The sequence below is a fragment of the Cydia pomonella genome, chromosome 8 (assembly GCF_033807575.1).
Source record: "Cydia pomonella isolate Wapato2018A chromosome 8, ilCydPomo1, whole genome shotgun sequence".
Lineage (NCBI taxonomy): Eukaryota > Metazoa > Arthropoda > Insecta > Lepidoptera > Tortricidae > Cydia > Cydia pomonella.
This window is the reverse complement of record NC_084710.1, coordinates 7,723,598-7,747,708: the sequence shown is the minus strand read 5'-3', so window position 1 is coordinate 7,747,708 and position 24,111 is coordinate 7,723,598. Positions and strand designations below refer to the sequence as shown.

Genomic DNA, 24,111 nt, shown 5'->3' with positions numbered 1-24,111 from the left:
CAGAGTCTACTACCATAGAAATTAAGTTTTTCATACAAAGCTTTTTTTTTGTTATATTTCTTTTGTTTTATAAACTGGAGCTCTATAAACTAATTACAGGATTGTATGTGCAAAGTTTCATTACAACCCAATTACAATGAGAACGAAACTCAGTTTGTATGGGAAGGTGAAATTCGGCCGAGCTTGCCGGGGACTCTTAAAGACACTTAAAGCGTTTTCAGTTTTTTGTTAATTTCTCTAACCGTCGCTTTGATAACCAGTCCACAGAAACTTCTATCTTCATAAATATTACTGCGACAAAGTAGTTAAGTACTAAATTGTAAAGTTTCTATTCTATTATATGTAAGTATGTTGAATCCGTCAAAAAATACTGCGTGAGAACTTCGGCATACACAGTTGGTAGGTATCTACGGTACGGGCGTCAGCGCAAATGTAGTACGTACTTGTTCATGAAAGCTCTTATAATATATGTTTATCGCCTAACAAACATGCTAATAAAATATAAAACTTAATTAAAACTTTCGCATTTTGAACACAAACTTAATAATAATATTCAATGGTTTAAATTTCGAAGCACGCGTAAAGTCTGTGACAGAAATTAAATAAATAAATATTATAGGACATTATTACACAAATCGACTAAGTCCCACAGTAAGCTCAATAAGGCTTGTGTTGAGGGTACTTAGACAACGATATATATAATATATAAATACTTAAATACATAGAAAACACCCATGACTCAGGAACAAATATCCATGCTCATCACACGAATAAATGCCCTTACCAGGATTTGAACCCGGGACCATCGGCTTCATTGGCAGGGTCACTACCCACGAGGCCAGACCGGTCGTCAAAAAAATCAACCCAATAAAACCCAATTAAAACCAACACAATATATTGCTACTCGTTTACAAGAATAATACTAACAATTTAAGAAGACTAATGATAATCTCTGAGAGACAAAATATAGTCCATTAATGTGGCCCAAGTTCGCGTGCTCAGGAATGAAGATACTTTATCAAGAAACCGAAACACTAATTTGTGCTGATGTGCGTACATTGTTCTAAGTTTGGTCTCTGTCTAGCCTTGAAACTTTTCTTCAGCAAGCCTTTTATAAACTAACAAACAATATACTCGTAACTACCAGGTACACAAGAAAATAAAAACTGTTTGCTAGCGTTAAATACTGTTTTAAAGACACTTGCACATTGTCCGAGTAAAGTCATACTACGCTATAAAATATGTCAAAAAGAAAAACTAAAAAAGCACATTATAAAATGTGATGTAATGCACCCCGTTGTGTCAGAAAGCTGGCCGCGGAACCACCGTAATTAGCGCCGTAGTGGGAGCCCCCACTACTCCATTGGTCCAAATGGACCGATTTGCGTTTTTTTAACCGATAGTCGTCTATTGAGAGGATTTTTAGATAAAATTCAACTAACTAGATGTAATAACTGGAGGGATATTACAAATACTTACCAATGATATTAGTCTGCAGCATAGGATCAAATCGCTTGACGGGGTCGGACCTGAGTTCGGCAGGCAGCCCCATGGGCGACAGGTTGTTGCTGAGCTCCCAGTTCTTGCTCGCGATGGAGTGGACGATGTCCGGGCTGTTCCCGAACGGGAACGACTGGAGGGACATTGGCCGGTATTGGTAGTCCTGGAAATAATGGTTAATGATCTTAATCAATTGCTTTAGTCCATAGGGCTTGCGGCGAAAATCGAAACTTCATTATATCCTACTCTATCCCTCGAATATTCAAGAATGATAAAGAGGCAGATAACGAAATTTCGATTTTCGCAGTAGACCCTCCGGGCACGTTCAGGGTTGTTATTAGGTACGTACATATGTATTTTCATTGATTATGATTTATAGGTGTGACAATATTCTGAAACCCTGTGATATAGGTATAATTACTGTGTGGAACCATCAAACTGTGGGCGCTACAGCTCTGTTATCATATTGTGAAGATAGATTATGAGTTCGTTTGCCTGGGGAAACGTTAGCTACCATGTATGACAATGTGTATGGGTGGTTGTATGACTCGTAGAGTGTGCGAGTGCAAGTTAGGAGGCAGAATAGCTAAATAATTGGGATCAATTTATTATATCAAACTGTCAAAGATTTAATATCCTGCGGTTCACATCATGAAACCATTATTGAATCTCAAGTATGCATAAATGGATAATATTGAAGCCCTTGAAACACGAGGCCTTTTGAATATTCCCAGTTCAGCGGAATTGTAATCAGGTTTGAATAGGACTACGTGCTTACAAGTATCTTATTTCAGACTCAAGACCAAAAAAGCGGCCAAGTGCGAGTCGGACTCGCCCTTGAAGGGTTCGCCCATGAAAAAACTACTTAGTAGATCTCGTTCAAACCAATTTTCAGTGGAAGGTTGCATGGTAATGTATATCATATATTTTTTTTTAGATTTTTCATTCTGTTATTTTAGAAGTTACAGGGGGGGGGGGGGGGGGGGGGGGCAAACACATTTTACAACTTTGGAAGTGTCTGTCGCGCAAACTATTCAGTTTAGAAAAAAAAGATATTAGAAACCTAAATATCATTTTTGAAGACCTATCCATAGATACCCCACACGTATGGGTTTGATGAAAAAAAATTTTTTGAGTTTCAGTCCTAAGTATTCCCCCAAAATTTATTGTTTTTTTTTCTATTTTTGTGTGAAAATCTTAATGCGGTTCATAGAATACATCTATACATACAACAGTATAGCTCTTATAGTTTCGGAAAAAAGTGGCTGTGACATAAATGGACAGACGGACATGACGAATCTATAAGGGTGCCGTTTTTTACCATTTGGCTACAGAACCCTAAAAAGAGAAACATCAGTTCATTTGTAATTCATCACAAAAGCAAACAGTTCTTAATGTTACCACTATTTGTACAATTCCAACTTCGTTTTCGCATGAATACATCATAATACATCTGATCCCGAGCGAAGACTTTTAGGAACAATAGAAACAGCTATTGTAGAAAAGTTTTCCGCGCATTGTTCGACATCTGACATCGGGCTCCTTCAGTTCGAGTATTAGTTTCTATAATGTGATATACGACGTTAGAGCCTTCTCGCAATTTATCGTACATTGTTCACGATAGATACCTATACGTTTTTCATATCTACTGTACGGAAAGTTCACTTTTCATATGTAAACACATAAACAGCCGAGATGAATATTTCTTATTCATTTCTCATGCTCTGCAAGGGGCTCATTGTTAACTTTGAAGTCGGTTGAAAGTGATATATTATGTTTTTACCGTTAGATATGGAATTTATATTTTCATATTATTTTCATTCTGATATTTAACTCTTACAACTGTAACTTTTACAACTAGTTGCGATAGACTGCACGATTGGCTTGAATTCGTGTGTGACACCGCTGAACTAGCACCATTCTTAGTGCCCTTAGATGCATGTCATGCCAATGGATTCATACGAGCGCATCCACTTGAAAACAATACCTCGTATTTGACTAAACGAATTATACACCGAAAGCGGATCGGTGCTCTAATCCAGTTTGTTTTACATAAAATAATTAAACGAAACAAATCTTATTTACTGCTGTACGTGCGGTATAGAGCTTTTATCAAATTAATTAACTCTCAACGTTCCATGGCCTGCCCTAGATAGATAATATAATGTGGTTCCCTCATGGACAGATAGCTGACTGCAGCTCTGTTCTGAGCGAAATGAAGTTAAGTCTGGAGTTATTGGAAATCAGAAAGCCATTTAAGCTTAAAGTTTATTTCTTTTAGCTTTATATTTTCTGCGAAAAAACACGTTCTTGAAAAAATTAACATTTTGAAAAAGTAGAGTGCATTTCTTCTTAAAGCTGAAATGGGCTATAATGAGATGCCTAATGGCAGTATATGTGAGCTGCAACCTATAAAAGGCAAGCAAGTTTCATAATATTTAAAATTACAAGAGGTTTTTTAATGCTTAATTAAATATAGTTACATAATTTGCTTTATCTAAACACATATTTAGCTCTCTATGTGTTCAGGAGCGGTATGTTAATACGATTGCCATTTAGGCATTGATCAAAACTATTTGAAATTGACATTACATTTTGGATAAAACGCCATCTCGATATATATGATATTAGAATAGAAGTCAAATTAAATTCTTTTGCTTTTTCAGAGTTGATAGAGATAATAAAATCGACTTTGATGTTATTGTTACGCAATAATAACATTTTCAACAGATAAGAAATTTGTTTTAACAAAACAGTTATATGTGTTATTACCCGCGTGTAATTATGTGTGTTAGACATTTATTTAACAAAGGCCTTTTTGGAATAAATATGAAATTACTAACAGTAAAATTTTATGGACTATTTGTAGAAAAATAAATTTACTTACCTAATCCCCACTTAAGCTCCATTTAGACGGTTCAAGAACTTGCATGCAATATTCGGTACATTGCTAAATACATAGTACAATTGATTCAGTCGTTCAACCAAACGTCAGATTGTCCGAGCCATCAAAGACAGAAGCGTGTTATAACACGGAAAATTAGTGACATAACACGCCCTAACCGTATTGGCTAATGAAACACTTAATTAACTCAGAAAGCGATCGAAAATCCGGCTAAGTGAAAACGTAGCTTAACAGCCAGTAAACGGTTACGAGGGCTGCTAAGCACGGCATTGGCACTCTATTTTTATCACACTCTAGTCATAAACGTAGATTAAACCTTTATGTTACCTATTCGGGTCATATTTCTGAAACGGGGCCAATATTGACGAGATTGTGACAATCCTAATGTGCCCGTAGGTCCTTAATCCGTATTAATGACGTCACCTATATCATAATGCTATAAGATTTGTTTTATAAGAGTTTTCGGCTACAAATGCTAAAATCCTAATAACAAAGACAATCTATCTATTCTATCTGTAGACTAATTGTAGTCTGTGCGGAAAGAGAAGAGTCATGTACATATGGGGCCCAATACATTCCACGATTCTTTCCGAACAGACTATAAAAAAACTGTCATGTCAATTTTACAATTTTATATGGGCCAGGAATTGAATTTGTAGAAATATTCCGCTTTTTACAGTAGATATATACTTACTTTACTCTTTGAGGTTTGAGTCTGGTACTCGTAAAAAACAATTTGTTGGTATAAATAGGCGGCCGATTGGAAAAATGTAGACGCGGAGAGTCGATTTCCTGTTGAATGTTTGATGTTCCCGTCTTTTACCTGACAAATATGTTATTTATGGGTTTGCTAGACTATATTTAATATACTACTTGTTATTTTCTGAAGGAGCCTAAATTAAGAAACGAGTGCCAGTCAAACTAGTACCTATTGAATATAACTTTTCGTTACATTTTATTTTTTACGATTTTCGTTACGATTTATTGATTATTATTCTGAGCTGATTGCATACCTATCTATGTACATACTTATTTACACTTTGGTTTGAATTTAACTGATAGTTTTGATCAGCTTAATGTTCTAACCTTATCTTACTATTAATGTAACTATAAAGTTTATAGAATAGGCAGCATGTTTTAAATATTAATTGTGTTAAGGTAAGCATGGGTGTAGGCAGGTACAGGCCGGGGGGCAGCTCCTTGCTCCCCCAGCACCTTGTACCGGACAAATGGCCGTCGGGCAAATATAGCAAGTATGCAGACATTTAAAAGTACATACTACACTATATTATCCCATACATTTTAATCATGAGAAAATACGAGTAAGGATTGGCGGCTCTGGGATCTAGCTCTAATAAAATTGGCATCCAATTTGTAATTGGAATTGCCCTCAGTGAATGTCATTTGTGTTACGATCATGAACTTTGTATTGAGTCGCCCGTGATTTTACATATAAGCTCGTATGGATAATAACATAAAAATATAGAACACAAGCGCAATAAATATACAAATGATAAGTATACTTAAATATTATTTCGTTCCAAACGTTTTTCGAAGACGAAAATTTCAACGACAAATGACACTGTCGACCTTACAGTCACCCCTATAATTACTTTCACTCTGTGAATGGACTGTAAGCCAGCTTTTCGTGTCTAATGACAGGGTCCACAGATCATTCAACTATAAGATGGAGCATATACGTGAGACTCGTAGCCACTACACATTGACGCTGCCAAACTAAAATGAGATCGCAATCGCTCATTTAAATAAATAAATATTTGGGGACAATCTTACTCAGATCGACCTAGTCCCAACTGTGCCCCCGCAATGGATCGAATCTCGCAGGTGAATTTTAGCGGGATCTAAATGAGTTTTGAAAGGAGTCTAATAGTGGATTTAACCCTTTACTCCAGACGAAAGCCTTTCATTAGACGTTTCCTCGACAAGGATTACTCTATAAGTACACAGCGAGGATAGATCACGGACGCTCATGAAAACAAATTTACATTGAATATAAAGTTGTTTGCGACCAAGCTTAGTAATAAGCTATTATAATAAATTAACATTAAAGTCTGTTTGCATTTATAAATAAAATAGACTGAAAGGGAACTGTGCCACACCGATTCTGGGTCTATAAAAATTAAGTACTTATAAACCGTATTTATTGAATTCCTTTATCTTCGAGGTATCCGTAACTAGGTACGTTTAAGGAAAGTAAATGGCATAAATAATGGCTAAATAAATATGTTTTTTTTTTTTTTTACAAATAGAAGTAATTAAATGTGACATATAGCGTTGTTGTAGCCTGTGATATATTATATTTAACTCAACCAAACAATTGAAAACTGTGATATATCATTATCATTTCGAACATCGATCATCCGAGATAGTACTTACGTTTTGTATCAAATGTACTAAATACTAATCAATATGTCAATATCCGTACTAAATAGTAATCAATATGTAAACAGGTCCTAAGCAGATAAAAATAAACTACTGATTATCTCTAAAATGGAGTTAGAGCACCGATGTCTTTGAGAAAGTTACTCAATTTAAGCTCAGGAAGTTAACGAAAAAAAAACACACTGTATTTTTTTTTCAAATAAATAACTTTACGGCATTCTTTAGAATTGACATGTTTTTGAATGGCTGGTACCAAAATTATAAATAAAAAAACGTGACGATTGTCAAAAATGCCGTAAAATTATTTATTTAAAAAAATAAACACCGTAGTTTTGTTATTTCTGTTAATTTGTGCTAGTTTGTTAATTTCTCTTAATGTGTTGTGTTTGTGCGTAAGTACTCGTATTATGGTACCTACGTTCAGTAAGTACCTATGCAGTGTCTATGTTAGTCGATGATGACCTGTATTTCCTAGTAATATATTGTTGACTTCTCAGTACCAACAGTTTAGTTACTTACCTTGTTAGCTTGCTCCATAAGCAAACTCCTCAGCTTCTCCTGCTGCGCTGTTTCCTCCGCTCGAACGTTCTGCGAGTAGTGCGCTCGTAGGTAATCGATGTTGAATTTAATCTCCTGGAGGAACGCGATGGCTTCTTCTTTGGACATCTAGATAGATATATTATGTTAAAATTTGTATTCAAACCTACGTCAACTGGCGTTCAAACCCTCGCGAAATGGCCTTTTCATACAAACGTAGTCTTCATGTTCCTCTCTGGATATTAACATTATTATTTCTTTTTACACAATTTGTGCTATATCAACCACAGCAATTCCGCTAGGTTTTATTCTTTTCGAATTTTTAATTATTATAAGAGTTAGGAAGCGTTTTTAAACAATAATAAAAAAAGTCAAACTTGGGGCATAGCTATGGTTAATAAACATCAAATGATGTATACATTCTTTTTTAAAGCCAGTTAGGAAAATGGGGACTACGTTTGTAGAGAAGCGCTTTCCTCTTAATTATTGTTATCAGCTGTATCCTCTAAGCATCTCATATTTTTTTGCGATTCTGTATATAACATTTAATTCCGCTACCAATTATTCGAGAGAGCGTTTGTTGCGAATCACTTTCACATGTGGTTGTAGTCTGTAGAAGTGGTTATATATTTTGATAGTATTCCTAATTTTTCAGTGTAGAAGTACATGGCATCTATTCTACCAAATAACTTAAAGTTAGAAAAATGCACCTATTTTTTTAAAATCTCTGTCCATGATATATATAAGGCCGTTAAAAGACTTGATCCATTTTCGTGACTAAGCAAATAATCATTTCACCATTTCACTTCAAAGCTGTTACATAAAACTGATAAACCACTAACGCCCACAGCTCAACTACTTATACCGATTTATTCATTTCATTATGTTTGCATAGAATAGCTGGTTATCAGCGCGGGAAGCACGCGCCGGTGATCGCTAATGCAAACATTAGTTGCATTGCTAATTTTGTTGGACAACAATTTCTTTCAAGCTCAATACTACCAGCCCTGGAATCTTTTAAACTTACCATTCCTTCCTGCAGGAACTCTTCGATTGCCGCAGTCACTCCGCGCTCGTCTCCAGTCCAAAACACATACTCCGCCATGTCGAGAGGAGAGTACTGAACGCCGGCGTACGAAGCGTAATGGTCAATCTAGAAGAAAAGACATTTCATCAATATAAAATATGGAGAAAATATTAATTTAACAAATAGTTAACTCGTTAAATGAATTAACACATTAATTACCACCTTTCTATAGTTATTAGAAAGGTGGTATTATATCTATATTTCATAGATTGAATCAGGCCCGACATTAAGGCATGAAGAATTTGGCGTCTCGGAGACTGGTGAAGAAGAATAAGAGGAAGATTTTAGCCCAGAGGTGGCATACTCTAGACTCGCAAAGAAGTATATTTTAAAGTCCTTACTTAGGAACGAGTACATTTTATAGAATTTGAACCAGAATTTAACGAACTACTACTCGCACTATTAAGGCCTCATTGGAACAATTCGCACATATTTTTATTTAATCAAGACTAGATATTTATTTCAAGCAGAAAGGATAAGTACGATTAATTTAAAACTACGCGCAACTCATTTAAGTTTACGAGCGCTAGGTCACATTATTTGCTCACCTATATATTTCAATGTCATGAAGTATTTGAACTGCAATATCTACCTACATAGATAATTGCAATTATGAGTTGCTAAAACTTTGATCAATTTTTCTATCCAATGAGCAATACAATTATGAAAGCCAATGTAATTACTATAATATATTAAGCAAAGGCAAATGATCTCTGGAAACTTTGGCCATCTACGAATCTGACTAAACCACAACATAAAACAAGGCTATTATGAACCGGATTGTATAGAGAAAGGTCCGGTCTGCCTATACCTAAACTTAATTAGGATTAGGCAGTTGATATGACGTGCTCAGTAATTTAATTTTAAACCTAAAACAAAATAGTTCAACTATACTTATTAGAGTTCTGTGTTTGGCTCCCGCTGTAATAATTCATTATACCTAATAACTTATCTGTAGTTCATAATTATACTTAAGAAAATAAATAAATAAACAAAGCGTTCAATGGCCTAATGGTTGACCATTTGTACATTCTCCTACTGCTTTACGGTTAACAGATTTTTTTGGATTATTTGGTGGAACCTGGGCTTCTTAATACCACAAATGAGAGACGCTGTGTTTTCTCAGGTGCCTTCTCTCGGCCCGATTCGAAGAATGAGATACGATAACGATAAGTTCTGCTTTAGATAAGTTCTCATTTAGATATCGTTTGTATGTCGTATAATTGACAGAAGCAGCTCGATTCGGGCAACCAATGTCACTTTGACGGTAGAAATATCGTAGTTAGATTTTATTGGGATCACAGCGGAATCGAAATAAACGTCAATTTTGACATGTCGTTTAGTTATCGATCTTTTAAAGATCGTTCTATGATCTTAAACGTGCCTTAATCATTCTTTGAGTCGGGCCGTTTGTCCACTTTATAGATCTTCGTCTAAGAACGAGTCGCGTCAAGTTAATACGCTCTCAAGTTAATGTAAAATGCTCAGTGAACTCGACAGGCAATTTAATTGCCACGCTCAATTTGACCTACTCTGCCGTGGCGACTTTGACACACATAACAAGGTCCTAATAATTGCTCTAATCCTTAAGGGAGGATAATCCTGATGAATGTTGCGCAATTTGTAGGTTTTCCTTGAAATCCAACGACGTGTTAATACACGCAACAGCTACTCGTATTAATAATCTAATTTGTGTTTGCGATTGGGCTTGACTTCTCATGAAACACTCTACTTTATATATTTTTTGGTAATATTAACATTCCAGTGGTTTTATACCTAAAAGGATCGGAACTGTCAAATACCTACAAAACATGTCAAATTAAACTAATTTAACCGTTGAACTCACGTATTTTAGCCACTCGCGCGACACATTTTGGAGAGCCTACGTCTCCATTTTCAAGCACTTACAATGCTGAGCACATCCCTACCTCCCCGCGTACTGTCGCACGTCGTATAGAGCGCGGGATAAAAAATTGTTTAATGTTACTATGACTCACGACTCACACAGTTAAAATTCGATATGGCAAATTATTATTAATTGCAGTGACAAGAAGGAGCATACATACATTGTTCTTAGTTTCCTTGGTGATGTCGGCGTTGAAGGCGCGTCGGATGGCAGTGTGGCCGTCTTTCTGGTTGTTGGTGGCCGTGCCGGGCTGCACTAGGCGAGCCGCTCCGTGGAACACCTGGGAGAAACAATTAGCTTACATACTTTTAGGAGAATATCATATGGGGCTATGTCCATATAAAATCTTTGACTTGGAAGCTCCGGTTACCTAACATTTTCTTAATACAATCACTGAAAGCGCGAGCTAGTGGGCATAGCCATGGAAAAACTACGAACAGAGAACCCGCCTAGCGGTTCACGGCCAGTGAATTTGTCAAAATTTAAATTCTCTATTAATTTTTAATATCATCTTCTTCACGTTGTCCGGATTTTGAAACGGCACATGGGAGCCTGGGGTTCTCTTGGCAAATAATCCCAATTTTTAATAAATAATATGAACTGTTTTATGACAAAAAGTTGGTTATTTATGTACGGCATGATTGTAATTAGTAGTATGATTGTGTTATAATTAGTAACATTCTCGCCTGCGGGCCGAATCATGTCATACGTGTTAACATGCGAACGCAACAGTATGGTTAACATATTCAGAAGGAGTATCAACTAATTTTAATTATCTTCAGTAATTTAACAATCAGTCACAAATCTTAGATGTGCTCCTCACCAACAGGCTTAGTAGCGTTAACTATACTGACATGGGAGCTTTCTTAATTAACCGTACAGTACGGTAGAAGTATAATGAATTGTATACTAGGAAGAGACGTGTGTTAACAAAACAACGATATTTGAAATAAATACTTTGTAATGTTTGACCGAGCCATTTTTCCTTAATTTCAAACACTGTTATGTCGTCCGAAGCATCGTCAAAATTGAGTCCGGCATCAGTTAAGTCTTCTCTTGGCTTGGTAACCTGTGTACGTCAGTACTTAGAGATAATCAGAAAGATGAGCATGGATTCTAGCAGGTTCAGTGAGCTGCAAAATTACATTGACACATAGTGAATGAATTAATTCATAAAGTGTCCCTGCACAATTGTACAGCTACGTCCTGATTATTAGCCTACTTTAGTGGTGACCTTCTCGCCAGCAGGCATCGTCATATCAACCACATTGACATGAACTAACGGGTGGTGAACACCCTCGGATGGAACGTCCAGTTTTGCAACATTCGAGCTTGTTGTGAAATATAGTTACTCACCTTAGTCGTAACCTCCTCGCCAGCAGGCGTAGTCACATCAACCACACTGACATGCGAACCCTCTTGAACCATCGTTCGGTGGACGCCCTCGGAAGGCACGTCCAGTTTCGCCTGAGCGTGGACGATGGGCTTCTCTCCTGGTGCCGCATCTGCCGAGGCATGCTGCTCCAGTCGAGATACCAATTCGCCGTTGGATTTCACTGCATCTAAAAAAGACGAGAATGTTTTGAATGTACTTAAAGGCTCAGACATAGGGTAGTTTTTTATCAATCGTCATCATCATTCCACGCAGACGAAGTCACGGGCAGAAGCTAGTACAGACGGGTACACTACATAATTCGGAAATATTTTATGCAGAATTTTAGAATACTTATCGAATTTTATTATTCCGATTTTTAAATACCCGACCCATCAAAATTCCGAGTGTCGTAATTACGAAGTATATTACTTCCAAATAGCAAAAAAAATGATTGTTTATTAATTATTATTAAATAGCAAAATAAATGCCGAACCGCATAATTCCGAATATAACGATTCCGATAGTGAAAAACACCGAATTTAACATTTTCGATTTTTGTAATCACGAATTCCGAATTGCCATAATTTTGAATTCCGATTTCATGTGATTCCTATTTTAAATATCCCTATTTTTGTATTGAGTCGTGCTCCGCATCTGCTCCGGCGCTACGGGCAAAGCAGCCCCCGGTCTTGCTTATCAAAGCGCAGGCACAAATACTCGCCTCCGCAGCTACGGCTTGCAGGTCGCCTGCGGCTCACATTGTGCTCTGCGCTTTGCTACGGCGGGCGAGGGCTGCTTCCCCTCCGCGCCTCCGGCTTTTTAGATACACTCTAGGGGTAGGATAGATAAGATCACGTTGATAGTGGGGTGCTTCGATTCGGATTTTGGTTACTAAGACTTTTAAGTCAAAGTGCGCTCAAAAATCAAACAAAAATTGTTGTATTCTATAACGACCTTGATTATTAAAATATAATAAATTCGTAGGGGTAAATGTTTTGAATTGACTTTACTGCACATAAAAGAGTTCAGTCAAAGAGTGCTTGTGAAGTTTCAGTTATCGTGCATTTCGCTCGTACTTGTCCGTATATAAATTGGCGTGAGCGAGACATACATTCTGATGTCAGTGTACGTTCGAGCTGGCCTGCTAGTTTTAAGATACGTCAAATATAAGGTCTAGATACGATATAGATCGGATATGTCATTGTCAAAAGTGACGTTTCGTCAAACAAAAACGTCACACTACTGCACTGCTGCGAATTTAATATTATGTAAGTATAAGCATCTGAATAGTAGGTATCGTAGTCTTAAATTTAATGAGTGTAAATACCACAGGCAATGGCCGCTTGAAACTATTTTTTGGAAATCAAGCTATAAATAAAGAAATTTATTGACAATAACAATATACATAATGGATATATACAGATGATTACTATAACTAGCTTATATCTAAAATAGGCCCTTGAGGCATTGTACCAAGGATGCTGGCGGCATTTCCTCGTTGTATCGCAATACTGATACGTTGTGCGAGGAAGCCGCCAGCTGTTCGGTCAAATTAAGCTATAAATTAGTTTCAATTTGAGGATGGTCAATGGTTTAATATTTATTTTTACACTATTTTAGATCGTACTTGTACTCATGCCAAATTGACTTTTAGATTTGATGATTTACGTCACCTACATATTTTATTAGGGAATATTATCTTGGTTTCAATTTGAAAGTATTATCTTGCAAGAAAGGTGAGGCAATAGTAACACAAACGTGTGAAACACGGGTGATAATAAAATCGCGAAATCGACTCATAAAAACCTCCTATGAATTCTTGTTGACAGTTTTCACCTAGTTATTACACAATATGCCTCATTTTATCGCTGTACCTGTAAATACATTGTTAACAAAGTAGCCCGTGGGCGTTCTAGCACATGTCAAGCCATTATCAGTGTTAGCATAACAACCTCGCTATAATGTGACATTATCTATCCTCGATACTATCAGGGAGGGTTCGCCGTGTTACGGATTGCGTAACTTGTTTTTGTCTGATGGATATAAAATTGGAAACACGAGGTGGACGATCACAGGAGCTCATCAGGGATAATATTACACAAATAAAAAGACCATGATTGTACTGTATATACGGTATATTTGTAAAATTTAAGGTTATATAACGTGCTCTATATTGCCTGGCGCGTGACTGGGTGTGTAGCAAAGTCGAAGCTTAAAATACAACAGATTTTCATTATACCCTTTTGTATAAGGGGGACCCTTTTTGTTAGTCGGTGACCTGGGGCTGTAAACGCATCGATTGACATCTCATTTATAAATTATAAAAGACCACTCAGTAACTTGAAGCTTCGGGTATAATTAATAACTTAGGTAATAAAGCAATATTTAATTCACTTAAAACTCCGCTACACGTTCATTGAGCTCCGTCAAAGTGAAGAGATTAAAACTTGAAGCAAAGTTTACGAACGCTATTATTCGTAACGACGTGGATGCCTGAGCACACATTAATTTCGCGTTATTATAAATTACTCTACGTGCAAGTAGTTTGGCAGTACCTAATAATAACTAGCACCGAGTATACTGGGTGCTTCTGGCTTGGGTCTTTATTGCAAAGATCGGATTTAATCTCCCAACTAAAATAAACACAATTTAATTACATTAATTTGTCTGTCAGGGAATTACAATCTCACCTTGGCGCTATCGCTTATTTCGTAATATATAAATTGATATTGTTCACGAATTTTATGAAATATCATACATCAATTATAATTTATAAAATGACTAATAGGGTGACTGCTACAGTTATTGGCCCATTCCTAGTAATTGGCCATTCCGTAGTAACACAGCGGCTTAGGTGAGCTAATAACTTGCGAACGCGAAGCGGAGCGGCGCGGCGCGGCGGCCCACGGCATTCGCGTTCGCAACGAAATCGCTCACGTAGGACATTTCCATAGGTATCAAAGGATTGATTCACCCGCGCCGCTTCACGTAAGCCGCAGCGTAAGGCAGAAAGAAACAAGGTAATAGAAGTCTTATTGTTAAGAGTGGCTAATTGTTCACTATGGAGGGGCCGATTCTGATTTATCATTGTGTTATTATCATTAGCTAACCTTTTCACCTTATCAAATTCTTTGAACAGAAACGACCTCCAGGCGAACACCGCCGTCGTGAGGACAACGAGTAATGTGTAACATGTAGTACAGATTTGTTACTCACCAAGACTGTGATATTCAATATGCGAAGCATGTTCTACCTTGCTGGGTTCAGCTGTAAAAAAACAAACATTTGAGGCACAAGCGTATACCAATTTACTACGCCAACGCGCGTAGCAAGTAACTTAAGGGAAAAGAAATTGGGGAAATATCCAAAAACTAAATGTTTATGATTTAAATAATTTCGCACTGTCAGACTGATATTACGACATGCTGCTTAGTGACATGAGCGTAGTCGCGATGCATTTCATATAGATTTTTGAACTTTGGAAGGTAAATAAAACATAGAATATTATTTACAAAGTCATACTCAACGCAAAGTGATATTATATTGTTCAGTAATAAGAACGGCATCGTAACAAAATTACAGGTTAATAAAGTACGGATCGTGTTGCCGTAATTTAATCTCTATTACCTACATACACAAAAGGTATAGTAATATATATATATATCCTGGTTGCTTTTATCTCTGGTTTAGTTGAAGTAAAATGCTGTGTGGGCGTAAAGATAGCTCTCGAGATTGGCAGGATTAGGGAATAGATACTTGTCTGGGTTTTACACGCGCATACAGAATGAAATGTTATACGGTGTACAAACTACGATATATGGTTTTGTGAAATGACAACACTATTCTGTTTCTTTACGTTAATATATTAGTGATACACTAGTCGTGAAATATTCAAGATTTTAAAGTTTCAATTCGACTTCACCTGTTAGTCATTTTAGGTGTCCATAAGTACCTATCGTTGATTTTGAAGCCCTTAATCGATTGAAGCCCTTAATATCCCCGAATTGAGCAAGGTGATAGAAATCACGCTCTCGTTGTAGGGAAACAAATCATAGTTATAATGGGTACTTATACACTGAATAAGTATTATCCTGTATATATTTAATACCTGTATCGGAATCACCCAGAGTCTGCTTCAATTATTATGATAAATAAGATTTTGTATCATGTCCGAATATTTGTGAGGAAATAATAGAAAATTATTCTTAGAAGCCGACACAAAAGAAAGGGCAGATAATATTAATTTGGTAGCCTTTGAATTATATTATTAGGTACATATACTCTAGGTGTACATAATAGGTATGTTGTAATTTAGGACACGTAGTTACAATTTCATGGTAATATCTATTTAGTACATACACAAAAGGTATATGATTTTGGTTAAATTTTTTATTTTGTTTTTAATCTAAATCTTGTCTGATGGAAAAAATCTATAAGGTTTCGTAATGGCTTTTCTTATTATAAATTTTAATGAATTTAGGTTGATTTTCAAAATAGATTTATTAAACCACTATTACTTTTTGCGGTGATAGTTCGTGTCATCTACGATGACGACCACAACAACGCCCAGATTTGTCAAATCTAACCTTTAATTACATGACATTACGTATCAAGGCACGCGTCTTCGTGAATGACACGATCTATAAAGGATTAAAAACTTATACCAACTGGGAAACTTTAAGGAGCATATTAACCTTATAACTCTGTATAAGTCAGCGTGTCAACAAAAATAATGTTGACTGTAGTATATTTTTTCATACCAGGAACAAAATAAAGCACTAGAGGAATATTTGAAAAAAGTAGACAGCAGTTATTTTTTGACACAATTTGTATTTAATAAAGTGAAAGATTTACAAAGAGTACGTAATTTTACCGTATTGTAAGTGTATCTTTAACCATGCTGTATATCACATAAACATGGTGGCTGATTTGTCTTGTCAGTCAAATACCCTATTCGAGGCGGACAAGAGACGGAAAACGTTCAACTGTCATTGGAAATATTGGAAAGTCGATAACGTGTGATTGATCAAATTCCATAATAAGTCATGTATTCTGACGGATTTTATTGATCGCTTAGGATATCTTTAAGTTATTGAGATCATATCTGTATAAGAAACCTGCCAAATTGTGGAATTACGCTATAATCACTTACGAATTGTGCTAATATTATAATGTAAAAGTTCTTATAAAGTAACAACAAAACTTCATGCTAGGCAGCTACACGTGAAGCTAATATTGATAATCTTTGAGATCATGTAACCTTGTATTTAAATTGTTTGTTAATCTAATCATATAGTTCCAACTATGTGGTGGTTTTGGTTACTTAATGAATATAACTTGTATTTGTTTGAAATATAGTTAACTAAATCATGACGGATTTATTGATGAAATGTTGAATTTTATCACATTTTTTCTGAAACAGCTAATCTATCATGACTTTTTAATTATGCTTAACTATACTTATAGAGTCCAGCCACTTTTACGAGAATTGATTTATACCTAATTTATGTGAAAGTTCTATCATTTCCGAAAAAAAATGTATGGGAGATTAACAAATGGGATTGGCATTTAGATAAAATTTTTCACATTACTTATTACTGTCAAATTTGCTTAATCGCGGTCATTAAAGTACGCTAAGACAAAAAATAGGTGCATTTCTATTGAAAATTTTAAATTATTGTAAATCTTAAGACATAGCATTAAGGTACTAATGGGTAATCGCTTAAAGTAATGACAAATGTTACGCTTGTATTGTAATCATAAAAATAAAGACAATAGGATTTGGTTTAAGGATTAATCGTTTTTCATGTTCTGAAAGTGGATCGTTGTTGTTCTAAAATGAGTGCAAAAAATGATACGTTGCTGCTCTAGAGCACTGTACTTTTTAAGTACGTTTTATTTTCTTTTTTCTGACGATAAGCAATTAAAATTTTGGTATTCAATGGATTTGTTAAACAATTTTAAATTTGATAATTAATCCCCCATTCCATTTAAATTGTTATTGAAAGTACTCTCATGAAATACTATTGAAGTCATATTCAGCCGTGTTTAAATTATTTAAAAAAATTTTTTTTAAATTCATAAACACTCGACCTGAAAGCTGTCCAAAGTGTAATGAGAACGTTCAGAAGCAAGTAAAGAATGTTCATGTTCATGTTTTTTTTTAATTGTATAGCATTTGCTTTTAATATTGGATAGGTACACCTACTTTAGTTTGCCATCATAAAATTCAAATTAATACTAGTCTTTATTTTTATGTTTACGAGAATAAAAATTCTCATTACTTTAGGATAGCCCGTTATTGAGAATGTTTCTTCAACTCTATTAACTTGGCTCAACTGAGTAAACGTGATTGGCCAAATGAAATAAAATTAAAGAAAAAAACTAGCAAGTACCTACGCCATAAAATTGCAAAAAACATTTGAATGAAAAATGCTCCGTGCACATCCGACGTGTCTATGCCAACAAGCTGATGAAATTTAAACAGTGAAAACTGAGCATCCCACACAAATATATTAAGATAACGGCGAAAATGTGCGAAACTATGCTGAAAATTGCAATAATAAGGGCTCACATTTGCCTGTTGTTAGAGGTGGCCACATGTCAGACATTATGCTCCGCATGTATTTGCCAACACTGAGCTATATATTTTTAAAACTATACTTAATAATCTTTGAACTTAATAAAGTTAAAATTTAAAAACAAAATGTATACTTCTTATTTGTCCACTCTGTAGTATACTAAATTCTCGTAGCGTCATTTCATCGCTCTGAATAAGAATTTACGATATCTTAGCCTTAATTATTTTTAAGTATTATATTTTATGACCCAGAGATTTTACTATGTTCATATTAAATATCCATGGTTATTTGTTTGCTACATTTGTCAATTACCCTACATTTTTAATGAAACCATTCTCCAAAGTTACCTGAGACAAAGAGCTACCTGGTTGGCTGTTTCACTAGGCCCCAAGTTATCTATTCTCTTGTACAAATTTAACAGCAACATTGCTTTATTTTTTAGGAGTATACAAAAAGGTGTTTTTCAACTGCACTGGTAAGTTGGCGAATAGTCAGACCTGGCCAAACAGGGTAAGCTGTAAATATTTACTGCGGGCTGTTGCTGGAACGACTTTGTCTTGAATTTCAAAGCAAATTTGAACAGGTATTTAAGGATGCTGGAATAAGTTTAGGTACAAAAGAACTAATCGCTGATGTTTTTAATATAATAAGAAAATACTTAAACATTTTTTATTCATGGAAAAATATCTGTAAGAATTATACATAATATATAATGCTTTATTGTGTACGCTTCCCAAAGGTTGTCTGGAAGATATCGCTCTTAAACGATAATCCGCCTGTTTTTTCCACTATCCAATTGCCTTTATTTAATTCTAGTGTTATTGTGTTGTGTTTGTGTTGTTGTGTTGTGTTATGTGTTTTTATTTTAGTGTTATGAATAGTATAATGAAACCACCATAGCTGAGTATAGACTGATTTATTATTTTCTCGCATGCCGCTGCAACCTACCCTACATCTTAATCTACCCACATATAAATACTGACAACTCCCCTTTGAAAAAACAAAGAAAACAATTACACAGACTTAAGAGTGAGAGTGAATATACACACTATAGAGCATGCAAATTACATATACTTAGGTATTTTCCTATTATTATTTTCATTATTCATACCATCTCCTTCCTTTGAATAATACATTAATTAAATTAATTATATGCATGTATTTATTTATATATGTATATATATATATATATATTTTTTTTATACAAGATAAGAAATAAACTTACACATGCAAGTGTAGGTATCTATCTAAATTTAAATTCATTCCACATTTATAAAATCATATACAAATAATTGTGCTTATTATTTTTATCACATTTAATTTAAACTTTTTTATTTACGCTGTTTTCTAATTTAATCACAAAGACTACACTTTATTCTTTTCATCTTAATCATGCGAACATAATTTTCATTGTTTACCATCTGAATAGGTACTTAATCTAGTTGCGACGAGGTTCAGGTACAGGGTAGGTCCACCGATCAGGAGGTCTCACCATCCTGCCAAAGCGAGTAACATAATAATTAGTATTATTTGCGGAATTCATTTGCTCGCGGTTAGGACTAAGACCCCGGGAGCTGATGGTAGGCTGCGACGCACAGGGCACCGTTATATTTATATCGTCATAGGTACATATTGCAGGTTGATCTGAGCGCTGTGGTGAGTCAGCGATCAGCTGTCTACGATTACGTCTTAGAATTCTACCAGACATCATTTTTATAAGATATGACCGCGGCCCTACAATACCATGTACAGTTCCGTTTTGCCATTCATTGTTTATTCTTACCTTAACCTTATCACCTACTTGGAATTCTCGCAGGTGCTTAGCACCTTTATCGTAATAATGTTTTTGTTTACTTTGACGCAGTTTTAGGTACTGTTCGACATTTCGCGGGATTTTAGGAGCTAGTAATCTTGGAGAACATGGTAAAAAACTACGCAGTTTCCTGTTATTCAATAGTTCAGCAGGTGAAGGCAAATTATTGTCAAGCGGGGTATTTAAATATTCTAACAAAGCTATGTTAAAATCAGATTGATTGAATGTGGTTTTCTTTAACATTTTTTTGATGATTTGAACTGCTCGCTCCACCTGACCATTTGACTGGTGGTAGTGGGGGGAGGAGGTAACATGTTGGAAAAACCACTCTTTAGAAAATGTTTTAAATTCAGATGAAGCAAACTCAGGCCCATTATCCGAAATTATCACTTCCGGTATGCCTTGACGTCTAAATATTTCTTTTAATTTTTTAATGACAACACCAGAACAAATAGATTTGACCTTGACTACTTCTACAAATTTGCTATAGTAGTCAATTACTATCAAATAAGATTTCCCATTAAAATGAAATATATCTATGCCTAATTTTAACCAGGCTCTGTTTGGAGGTTCGTGCTGCATTAATGTTTGCTTGACGTTTTGTTTTCTAAATGTCAAACAAGCTTGACAATGCGAAAGGTAATCTTGCAGCTGTGAGTTCATATGGGGCCAAAACATGATATCGCGCGCTCTTAGTTTACATTTTTCTATTCCTAAGTGGCTACTATGTGCGCGTTTCATCATTTCTGATCGCATGCATTTAGGTATGACAACACGATCTCCCCTCCAAACAATTCCATAAGCAACTGATAATTCATTTTGATATGCATAATAGGGTTTTAATGTATCACTAACATCATTTTTATGATCTGGCCATCCTCTTTTTATAGTTTTAGTTAGCTCTTTCAATTCAGCATCATCTTGCGTGCATTTTTGTATTTGTAAGAAGTGCGTATCAGTGAGCGGGTTGCTTGCCGAGATGGCGCACACCTGCGCGCGCACGTCGAGGTCGCTCGCCCGTGTGTTGTCATCGCCGCCCGCGCCGGCCTGCACCGCACGAGATAACGCATCGGCTATATATAAGTATCTACCAGGCTTGTATATTAAATTAAAAGTGTACGGCTGTAATCTTAGCAACATTCTCTGTAATCGAGCGGGCGTATTAACTAACGGTTTTTTAATTATGCTTACTAATGGTTTATGATCAGTTTCGATTGTAACATCATTTTTTCCATATATGTATGTATAAAACTTTTCACAAGCGAAAACACAGGCGTATAATTCCTTTTCGATCTGTGCGTAGGCTTGTTCTGTTTTTGTCAGAGATTTAGATACATAACAAACGGGTAAACCATTTTGAAGTAAGCATCCACCTAGTCCGTTCTTACTCGCGTCTACTGAAATCGTCACCGGTTTTTTAACATCATAATATTGCAGAACTGGAGGACTACATAAGCATTTTTTTAAAGCATTAAAACAATTATCATGCCTTGGTTCCCAGTGCCAGTGTACGTCTTTCTTTAATAACTCGCGTAATACATAAGTTTTTTCAGAGAGGTTAGGTATAAAGTTGCCTACATATGTGATTAATCCGAGAAACCTCTCCAAGTCCTTGACACTCGCAGGAGTAGGCATGTTCATTATAGCACTAGTGCGTGAGTCATCGGGACTCACTCCGTGTTGCGTAATCTTATGGCCCAAGTATTTTATCTCTGATAAGCCTATTTTGCACTTTTCTTTGTTTAGCTTTATATTTATTTCCCTACACCTTTGTAACACTTTCCTTAGTCTAATGTCATGTAATGCTTTAGTATCGGCATAAATTAACAGATCATCTATGAATAATTTTACTCCTTCTATGTCGTCAAAATGTTCATATAATTTCCTATGGAAGATTTCAGACGCGGAGGAAATTCCATACGGCATGCGTAGGAATTTGTACCTACCAAAGGCGGAATTAAAAGTGCAAAGGTCACTACTAGCTTGGCTCAACTTAACTTGCCAAAAACCTTGCTTGGCATCAAGAGTGCTAAAGTACTTTGCCCCCGCTAGACTTGAAGTTATTTCATCTAAAGTGGGCAATTTAAAATGCTCTCGCTTAATTACTTTATTTAAATCCTTCGGGTCAAGGCATATTCGCAGGTCTCCGTTCGGTTTTTTAACAACAGTCATGCTATTTACCCAGTCGGTGGGTCCTTCGACTTTTGCGATGATGCCTTGATCCTGCATTTCTTTCAATTTATTTTTAACCTGTTCTACTAGCACAATTGGCAATTTTCTAGGGGCATGAATAACCGGTTGAGCATGGTCTTGTAATTGTATTTTGTATTCTCCTGGTAGACACCCCATACCGTCAAAAACGTCGGGGTACTCATCCAATACAGAGGTGGCGTTATTTGACCTACCTATAGACAGCTCATGGACTCTTTGTACTAAGCACATTTCTCTACAAGAGTATCTACCAATTATTGGACTTGACTTGAGCTCAGCTACAATAAACTCCAAAATGTAAGTATTATTTTTATACACAACTTTTAGATTACATTTACCCGCAATGGGTATCAAGTCTTGTGAATAACCATATATTTTTACCGCGGTTGTACTAAGGGACTGCCTATCTATTCCTAATATTTTTAAGTACCTTTCTGGCAAAACATTTACCTCAGCTCCCGTGTCCAGTTCAAACATAATATTCTTATTGTTAATGGATACAGTTACAGACCACTCGTTATCATTATTAAATTTATTATTTACCTCATCGGTGGATTCCCCTCTTATTTCATACACGCGACACATTCTCGAGTAGTGATTTCGTCCATGGCACCTGTCACACAGCTGACCAAATGCCGGACACTGGAATCTTTTATGTGTAGACCCACATCTCGAACAGCTATGGCCGCCAGTCCTGTTGGTTTGTGACGACCGCTGCCACCTGCCGCGCGCCGCTGGCAGGTTGTCGTGCCCGGGAGCTGCGTGTGCCTGTCCGGGGCGCCCTCCGCGCCACGATCCACGGCGGCGGCGCCCGCGATTGTTCGCGCTGACCGCATGCACCGCCTTATCCTCTGTATCCTCATGTTCTTGTCTATAACAACAGCTCGGTTGACCTTGACGTTCCATCGCTATTTTTTGCTTAGTTTTGATTTCATGCACATGATGTTCCACATTCTCCTGCTTTATGTGACCAGCTTGAGCACGGGATATTTCGGCTAGCCTACATATTTCTATAGCTTTTTGCAGCGTCAAGTCACTTTCTCGTAGAAGTCGTTCCCGCAAGCTTGTCTCCTGAATACCGCATATTAACCGATCCCTCACGAGGTCACTGCACAGATCTTTAAACTCACACTTTGCCGCCATCACATTTAATTCAAAGACATACTGTTCAATAGATTCGAACTCCTGCTGGTTCCGTGTGAAGAATTTGTGTCTCTCTACGGCGAGGTTCTTTTTGGGTTCAAAAAATTCGTCAAACTTCTTTAACAACTCATCTACAGTTTTTGACTCTTCGCTAAACTGGTCATATACCTCGCGGCACTTATCACCTATTATATGCAGTAAAATGTTAATTTGAACCTTTTGTGGTTTTTTCGCGATTTCACAAGCTTCGTAATAAATTAAAAAGGCTTTTTTCCATTTATCCCATTCTTTGCATAAATTTCCCGATGTAACGTTCACTAAATTGTTCTCAAATTTGAACGGTAATGGCGGATGCAGCACTGACTCCATTGTGGCGATAAACGATCCTCACTTTCACAATACTTATTTATTAATAACGACACACAAGTTTACTTATAACCGAACAGAGTTTTTACACTTTTTCTATAATTTTACATTATATAAGTCTTTTTTCCGGCTGCGCCATGTAAAGTGTTATGAATAGTATAATGAAACCACCATAGCTGAGTATAGACTGATTTATTATTTTCTCGCATGCCGCTGCAACCTACCCTACATCTTAATCTACCCACATATAAATACTGACAGTACGTGTATTGTAAACTGTGTGA

General features: G+C 36.1%; 2 protein-coding genes across 2 annotated transcripts in view; both read right to left on the bottom strand.

Moving 5' to 3' along the window:
- Window positions 1-24,111, bottom strand: part of LOC133520464 (uncharacterized) — a 159,842-nt gene that overhangs the window by 9,422 nt on the left and 126,309 nt on the right. The window contains exons 5-10 of the mRNA XM_061854896.1: window positions 14,930-14,980; window positions 11,695-11,900; window positions 10,499-10,618; window positions 8,373-8,498; window positions 7,328-7,474; window positions 1,480-1,663 (exon numbers count right to left, since the gene is read on the bottom strand). Coding sequence (XP_061710880.1) covers window positions 1,480-1,663; window positions 7,328-7,474; window positions 8,373-8,498; window positions 10,499-10,618; window positions 11,695-11,900; window positions 14,930-14,980 — 834 coding nt within the window. The remainder of the gene's footprint in view (window positions 1-1,479; window positions 1,664-7,327; window positions 7,475-8,372; window positions 8,499-10,498; window positions 10,619-11,694; window positions 11,901-14,929; window positions 14,981-24,111) is intronic.
- Window positions 19,533-24,087, bottom strand: LOC133520462 (uncharacterized). Its single transcript, XM_061854894.1, has 2 exons — window positions 22,862-24,087; window positions 19,533-19,790 (listed from the first exon to the last, which is right to left on the bottom strand). Exons 1-2 carry the CDS (start codon window positions 23,828-23,830, stop codon window positions 19,773-19,775), a joined length of 987 nt encoding a protein of 328 aa, XP_061710878.1. The 5' UTR covers window positions 23,831-24,087; the 3' UTR covers window positions 19,533-19,772.

What these genes read in the sequence shown, in the direction of transcription:
- LOC133520462 (XM_061854894.1), bottom strand. Translation starts at nt 23,830, where the DNA reads ATGGAGTCAGTGCTGCATCCGCCATTACCGTTCAAATTTGAGAACAAT.